The following is an 8,459-nucleotide window of genomic DNA, read 5'->3' as shown; positions in this document are numbered from 1 at the left end:
CTTGGCGACTGTTTGCCTGGGCTGACTCATTCACACGATTAAGCTTTCACAGCTGTAGAATCCCGAAATGCCAGCACAATAACCACGAGTGATGACTAAACTACCCATCAAAGAAAATGGAAAAACGTGTGTTCAGGCCTAGGATACTCCAAGACAAACGTGATGTGTTGTTTAAAATTTGCTCGTAGCGTACAGACAATTGTCTTTTGCGTGTTAAGTTATGAGAATAGATCTCCACATCAGCTGCGAAAGTCATTCATGTGTAGATATTAATTAGGCTAACTCTTCATTAATATTAGGCATATATGCCTTGTCTTCTTGGTTTAATTTAAGTGTTTTTAGGATTTTGTTTTATTATAATAATATTTACATTCTCCTAGCAATATTTGTTATGAAAACACCTCTGGGTGGCGCCTTATGTCCTCTTTATGTCTGTGTAATTTACGAAAATGAACAGCAGGCGGCTACGATTAAGAGCGATACGGAGCTGTGGCCATGATCTACCCTCGCTCCTCCGAACGAATGCCCGAATGCCAGGCCGCACGTTCCGCCGCGAGACCGGCAGCTGAGACAGGATGCAGCACCGAACGGATGAGCCACGTGCTGGTTCGTCAGCGCTAGCTTCACACAGCGCCCTCCCCGGCTCTTCAAACGTGACATAACGCAGCAATGCACGCCATCTGCCATCTCAGTAGTCACATTTCCTGTTGTATGTACTCGCACTGTTTACATCAAGGCTTCCTCACCCCGTCCAGTGAGAAATTGGTTGTCACAGACAATAAGCATACTTAAGAGCACCAAGTCCTCAGAACATCTGTGAAACGTAGCCTTTTTTAATAATCGAGCTGAAAGGGAATATATCAGCCTGCCCAAGGACAACGCAATTTGCAATTCTAAGCCTCGCTTCAGTTTGGGATGATCAAAGAAATGTAATTTGAACAGCCTTTAAAAATCAAACAACAGGTGATAGAGAATACACAAGGCTTACAAGACATTCTGTTTCTGGCGTAAAATCAATTGTGTAGGCCTACTCCGATATCTCGCAGTAGGTCTGTGTTCTAACCTGTTCAACTGTAGACCTAAAGCTGAGGAGCATTGTCTGGACATTCTGGATCCACAGGTATCAGATCTGTGATATGAACTGTGGATTTACCCCACATTAGGTATTCATTGCTTTTCAGAAAGTAATTTCTTACATGCAATCAATCAATTCTTAGATATACATAATATACAATGGGGTCACTGTTATACTGTATATTCCAATTTGAGGCGTGCTAAAGTTACAATTTTTTGCTCAGTCTTGTTTTTCATGTTTAAAATATACCTCTTTTTTGATGTGTGAGATGATTAATATTTTAATTGCATTAAGTATGAAATCCATAATTACTTGATGCAGTCAGAATTTATGAGATGCAAAACCTCATAAGAACCTCAAAATTCATAACAAGAACAGGCCATACCACCCATCTAAACTTGTCATGTACCTACAGGGCAAAATCTGGCCCCGAAGGCCAGCAGTACTGTTGGCTTTCTTTTTGTACCTGCTAGTTAATTGATCGGTAATTGACTGTGATTGGCCAGAGATTTAACTCACCTGATGCCCTAGGTTTAAATCAGTCCTGATTAGAGGGGACAAGTAAAAACCAGCAGTACTACGAGCCTTAAGATTCAGATCTGAGTATCCCGGACTACAGACAAGAGCAGGGGTAGTAGAATCTTGTCTATAGAAGCCTGATGTGTCTTCTGGGTTTAAAAAATTTTTTTTTTTTTTTACATGTTTCAGAATTTATATGGTTAATGTCACCAATGACTAGACTAGACTGGTTTCTAAGGCCTAAATTAGCTGCTGATGAAAAGGACACTGCAGCACTTGATTTTGACACCCCTGGACAAGAAGTATGAGCCTGGCCTTCAGCCTAGACTTGAACTCTCCTATGGTCTTTGCCACCTCAATGTTCACATTTTCAAGTCATAATAAACATCCTGTAATTATGCTGAATGCATGACTGTTTTGCATTGTGACTTCAGCCAACAGTTGAAAAATGAAAGTGGCAGTAATTTCTTGCTGGAAATTTAGGGTGTACTTCAATTAACACGTGTCTGTACACTTTGCTTTACAGTCTAAATTCTTGAACTTATTACGCTCATTCTACATGAACTCAGGTTGGCAAGTTGGTATTAGTGATACCTGAACTCACAATTTTATGTGTGAAGAAAATAATTCTGGCTTTCAATTGTTAGCAAAAGTTAAAGGCAAATTTTGACTAAATTTGAGCCCTTGTTAGTGTGAAAGAGAGAAAATCTGATTGAAACAAAGTCACTTTGCTAGTCAATGGATCTCTGGTGGTCACTTTGACACCAAGATTCATGTTGGGAAAATTCTGTGCAAGTTGCATTAATGTGCAGTTTGAGTGACTTTTTTTTTTTTACTCTCCAGAAATTGAGCGAAAAGCAAGGCTTGTCCTTTCATTAAGTTGTCATTAACTAATCATTCATTTAACTGGTGATTGACCAACCCATTCATTCAGTTTTATCATCAATTTGTCCTAATTTCTGAAGAGTGAAAAGACTTTCACAGACTTCTTGCAACCCAAAAACGACGTGCACCTAAAGTCAAAGGTAATAAAAAAATAAGATTATGGTGATTTAATTCTACGAAGCAATTAACATTCAGCTCTTCTACAATACTTACTCAAACCATAAGGTACTAAAATGCGAGACATTCTAGCCTTAAAAAATTTCATAAAAAAAGTTTTTTTTCCCCCAAATGTATAATCAATCATGTGTGAAGACCGCAAAACCAACCCTTTGATGTGGAATCTGACTTACCTCAGAGCGCGAGTGGGAACAGCTTAGAGCGAACATGCTAGGGACCGAAGTGCTCTGGGTCCTTTTCCTCCAGCAATACAGTGAAATTTGTCTAATAAGGGAACGGATAGCAATGACTCACCATCCTGCTTTTACATTGTAGCCTGTCAGGAAGACTGAACATCTCCTGCTCCTTCAAAACATAATTTTCCTCTTCTTTTCAGTACACCTGATCATCCTCGAGGCAGAACACCTCCCCCCCCCCCCCCCCCCCCCCCGCCGCCGCCGCAACTCCTGAAACAGATTTGTAAAGGCAAGTTCACACCCATTGTGATTGCACCTTGTTTATTTCCAGCCCCATATATTAAAAAGGTATATAGCAAATGCTTTATAAAACAGGCAGACGCATTAATCAAAAATGCGTTAATGTCAATTTCTATCCTAGTCCTCAAGATCTCTACATCTCTCTCAAATGGGTGACTGGATTCCAACAAATAAATATTATATGGAAGTTATGTACATTACCAAGTGAACTTCAAGATAAACAACTTCAAACATTTTTTTTTTTATTAAAAAAAGTTTTTATTTAGCCTTTCAGAATGTCAACAAAACGAGCTGCATTTTTCTTATACTTGCAATTACAGAGTGGTATTCAAAGTACAGTAAAAGAACCTTATGATACGGCAAATTTTTTTTATTAAATGATAATACGTAATAATAAAAAAAAACATACATTTGGGAAAGAACTACAACCCCACATAAAACTAGCTGGTGTGCTGTGCACTAGGAATCCCATTGCCTCCAAGCCGTTTTACAACCCCCATTAAACTGTACCAGGCATGGATCATTGGCTTGAACTACCACTGCAAGAAAGTAAAAAAAAAAAAAAGAACACAGATGACACTTTTGTAGTGTTAACTATACAAAAAGAAAAGGAGAGGAAAAAAACTGTACAGCTTAAAAACATATCATATACACAGCCTTACTTTTTTTTTTTGTTTGGTTTTTGTTTCTAATCTTTTTTTATTTATTTTTTTGTGTGTGTTTGTGTTTTTTTTGTTTTTTTGTTTAAGTGAAGTGTGTACAGGGGGGTTAAATGCTTTATTAACAAGAAATCTAAGCTCTACGAGTAACTGATCTATTCATCATCCTCTTCGTCCTCCTCCTCGTCTTCCTCATCATCATCATCATCGTCGTCGTCGTCATCATCGTCGTCCTCCTCCTTCTTCTTCTTGGCCTTCTCCACCTTGGCCATGGCCTTCTTGGGGCCAGAATCAACGACTTTGCCCTTCGCGCGGTAGGCGGCAATGTCCTGAAAGGGGTCAAGGGAAAAAGTTAAATTTACACTTCATACCAAAACCCAAACACAGGTAAAGAAATCAATTTTTCTTAGAGGAACTAATCATCCCACATCAAATAGGCAGTCACTCAGGATTACCTAGACATTCTGTTGCCCAGCAACCTCATGTATACAAAAACACCTGAACCCCCCCCCCCCCCGAAGACCTGCTGTCCTACTACTTGTACCACGTCCTGGCAATAACCAGCCAACACACTACATAAAACACACACAATTTATTATTATTATTATTATTATTATTATTATTATTATTATTATTAATAATAATTTTTAAAAAAATTTTAAACGTAACGGCTGTTTCCTGCGCTCACCTTCTCGTACTTCTCCTTCAGCTTGGCGGCCTTCTTCTCGTACGGCTGCTTGTCCTCGGCGGCGGTGCCGTTCCACATCTCGCCCAGCTTCTTGGCCACGTCCCCGATGGACAGCCCCGGGGTCTCGCCCTTCACCTTGGGGCGGTAGTCGGCGCAGAATATGAAGAACGCCGACCTGAAAGGCAAATAAAAAAAATAAAATAAAAAAAATGTAAACGCCAATTAAAATAAAATTCACGTCATCGTGTCATTCCGACAACCTGCACCATCAGCCGAGCCGTCGGCCACTTACGGGGGTCTTTTGGGGGCGTTGGGGTCCTTGAACCTCTTCTTCTTCTCCCCCTTCGGCGGGATGTAGTTCTTCATCTCCCGCTCGTAGCGCACCTTGTCCAGTTTCGCCAAGTCCTCGAACTTGCCTTTTTCCTTGGCCGACATGGTCTACAAACACAGGGCACACACAACCAATCACACCCGGTGCCGCAGGTGGCCAAGGGGAGCGCGTCCGACATGGGCGAGGGCGGGACGAACGAGCCGTTCGGCGACCGCCATTAAGGGGGGCGGCACTGTGGTGCTGCAGAGGTCACGTCCAGACGGGCACTTGCTGATCTCCCCCCTTACCTTCCATCGCTCAGAGCACTTCTTGGAGAACTCGGAGAAGTTCACCGAGGCCTCGGGGTGCTTCTTCTTGTGCTCCTCCCTGCAAGTCTGCACGAAGTATGCGTAAGAGGACATTTTGCCCCTCGGCTTTCCTGGCTCTCTAACCATCTTGTCAAGATATCTGTGAAAGGAGAAAAAAAAAAAAAAAGAAAAAGGAAAAAAAAAAGGGAATTATGACCTATTCAGACACTGTAAAATGCTGAAACCTGAACTTCATTAGCTTTCTGTGTCTGACCACTGTCTGGCTCACAGCTAATCTTGATGTTCAGAGGTAGGAAAGACGTGAAAATGGATCTAAGGACGTTATGTACCGCCGCTAAGCTCGACCTGACTAGTTTTTGAACTCATTCCCATTTGCTACTATTTCCTTCCCTCTCTCTTGACTGCAGTACATAAAAAAAATACAGTAGACGCGGCTCCCTGACTGAACATGTCCGGTTCTGAAGTTTCTGGTAAACAATAAAAAAAAAGCACGTCCTCATGTGACAAAACATCTATGCGCCCGACCCGACTGATGTACGAGCTTTCTACACCGCCGCCGTAGACTAGCAAGGGAAACACTGACCTCACGCAACAAATCGCGTGTAAAAAAATCGAAACGATTTCCACATTTAAGAAACAAAACAATGTCACGTCCTAGATTTAGATCGCTTGTCTACCGGGATTTATCTAGAAAGCTAACTGAGCTAGCTTGCTAACCACTTAAAGAAAGCAAAAAGCGAAAAAATACTTTTTTTCACCCTATTTTCGAAGTTTGTCGAGTTTATATATTTAGGAGAGTTTTGCCATTAGCGTATATGTTTTCCAACATAAATAAAAATAACAACTGGCACGGAATAAAAATTAAGAAAAATGTGATTTTAGCTATAGGTTCTATAAATCTTTTTTTAACGTTGTCGAATGTGTTAAAATACATCGTTATTAAGGTGGGGAAAATTTATTAAAAGTATTAAAATCAAAATAAAAATGAGATAAAATGACCAAAAACGTCTAAATATCGTCCTTTGATTGTTCTGTAGATGATTCTACAAAATGTAAAAAATGCATTCAAAACTAAAAATATGTATTATATTCCCCATTAAATAACGGTTATTTCAATGCAACGTTGCATAGCTGTACAGCTAGTAAGATAGTAATGGCGCATATAGGCTCTTGTCGAGGAAAAGGAGGTCAACAACGACAGCAATATTTCTTCTTCCATTTTGTGAGAAAGCCTTCTTCATGAAAGAAAGTCCCCTTAAAATGTCTCCACCCGCCTTCCTGTTGGATTTTTAACCACTCGAACTTGTTAGGAAAGCCAGTGTTTCTGACTAATTTTATTCTTCGAGTATGTCAATGCAGCAGCCCCGGTGTATAGCAGAGCGCTGGGTCTGCACTGTGTCTATGTGCGGGTTGCATTGAGTTAGTTTGCTATGAGCTCGGAATGGCCGCTTGTCTTCATGCACTAACACAGAGAATATGGCTCCTTCTCTTTGTGTCAATGCTCAGCCATTACACTGCATGCAATGGAGGGCAGACGTACCCACCTCTCTTTCCGCTCACATTTAAACCCTTTAGCGGCGTCGCAAAAATTTGATAAAACCGCCGTTTCAAAGAAGAAAGGTGGAATTTTTATTCTGCAGCGCCAGATGTCAATCTTTTCGGTCTGTTTTTGGACAAAACGCGGTTTTAAAAAGTTGAACCGAACTGCGCTCGCCTTAGCAGGGCTCCCCTACTGGTTCAAGCCTTGTTTCCTATGCAAGTACAGTCAGCCATTACAGTAAAGCGCAGATCCTAAGGTAAAAATTTTCCCCCTAATTTTCAAACCGCCAAAAACACAATATATGGGTAAACCCGTTTTCAAAATATGCAATGATTTTGTGTTTTGTCTTTTAATATTTTGATTTCGATAGACGTTTTCTCGGGTCTTCACATGACAGCCTTCTCGGTATACACTGCAATGGCTAGCCAGAGATAGCTATGCAACGGACCTTGTTTGTACGCAATTTTGCCGTTCACTTAAGCAAAGGTCTTTTTAAATCGAGAAATGATTCGTTTATTTTGATCAACGCCGTGTAAATAAGCGGTCAGTGTTAAAATAAATTATTTACACAGAGGAAAAAATGCGTTCACTGAGGAAAATGTTGATGGAGGTATTTTTTATTTCAATTTTCCACAATGAGCGGCTAGCTCATGGTTGCTAACGTTAACTAGCTAGTTCATAAAAATTGTTTTTTTGACGTTTTTATTCGTGGAAAAATCTCGTCAAGGTCGATTATTTTTATATTATACCGTTGTCTGTTTTTTAGCTTTAAAAAATATTGTCTTTTCTTCGTTTCCTTTACTTACCAATACTTTGAAATTTCGGTGTATAATACTTACCAAGGGCTGTCGCTGTACCTCAATACACTGCAATGGCTGTATGTGGGAGCAATAGCAATACGCAGTCTCCTCACTCGGTCTTCGGTTCTGTAACATTACTCTCGGTGGGGCTCGCATCTCATTGGCTACCGCCAACTCTCCGGCTTATGTGATTCGACCATGCCTTTCTATTGTCCTAATCAGAGACGCAAATTGATTGGCTCTCTTTTCAGAAACGTCACCAAAGTTTTAAAAGGCGCGTTTATACAAAACATGTTTCTGACTTCGGCTTCAGGCGGGCTGCTGCTAGATAGTGTACTCTGTTTGCTATAGTACTCAGTTCAGTGTATTGCACACGGGGTATTAAATGAATGGGCGAGTGTGTAGCGTTGTAGCGAACAATAAAAGCTTATCTATATGACATTCCAAGGAATGTGAGCAATTCAGGGTACCTTCAAATATCACTACTGTGTGTTCACTAGGATCAATGATACCTTTATTTGCAAATAATTATTTTTTAATTTCAGTTAAATGAATGTTTTAGACACCATTTTTCCGAAGGGGATACACGTCGTTGCTTAGTAATGTAATGTAAAAAACGTGTACTAAAGACATATAGTATGAAACGTTAAGTATTGATCGACCAGCTTCCCTTCAGTTGTTTACATAGGAAATGTAGCACTGACAGCTATAGCTACCTTGATACGCTTGATCAATATTCAACTGGACCAAAGTCTGCTACTCAAGGCTCCGCATAAATTGACAAACCGACAAATCAATCAAATAGAAATAGGCGATCCAACATTCCAACTGCACTAGGCTTGCCAAAAGCCTCATAGTGTCCATAGCATAGGGTATATAACCCATTGACACTGACCGTTTTCCAGTAGCACGAGAATTGGTCTGCTATGCTATAATTGAAAACATTGTAGCACTGTGGTGTCATCTGGGGACAAATTGAGTTTAAAGTCAAACTCATTCAC

At 40.4% G+C, this 8,459-nt stretch overlaps 1 protein-coding gene across 1 annotated transcript; it reads right to left on the bottom strand.

Annotated features, from left to right (window-relative positions):
* Positions 1–3,443: 3,443 nt before the first annotated feature.
* On the bottom strand, positions 3,444–7,634 carry LOC118236432 (high mobility group protein B1-like). The gene is made up of 5 exons (XM_035434812.1): positions 7,498–7,634; positions 5,098–5,257; positions 4,772–4,917; positions 4,480–4,654; positions 3,444–4,120 (listed from the first exon to the last, which is right to left on the bottom strand). Exons 2-5 carry the CDS (start codon positions 5,242–5,244, stop codon positions 3,947–3,949), a joined length of 642 nt encoding a protein of 213 aa, XP_035290703.1. The 5' UTR covers positions 5,245–5,257; positions 7,498–7,634; the 3' UTR covers positions 3,444–3,946.
* Positions 7,635–8,459: the final 825 nt, after the last annotated feature.

The sequence above is a fragment of the Anguilla anguilla genome, chromosome 9, assembly GCF_013347855.1.
Source record: "Anguilla anguilla isolate fAngAng1 chromosome 9, fAngAng1.pri, whole genome shotgun sequence".
NCBI lineage: Eukaryota > Metazoa > Chordata > Actinopteri > Anguilliformes > Anguillidae > Anguilla > Anguilla anguilla.
This window is presented reverse-complemented; position numbering and strand designations above follow the sequence as displayed.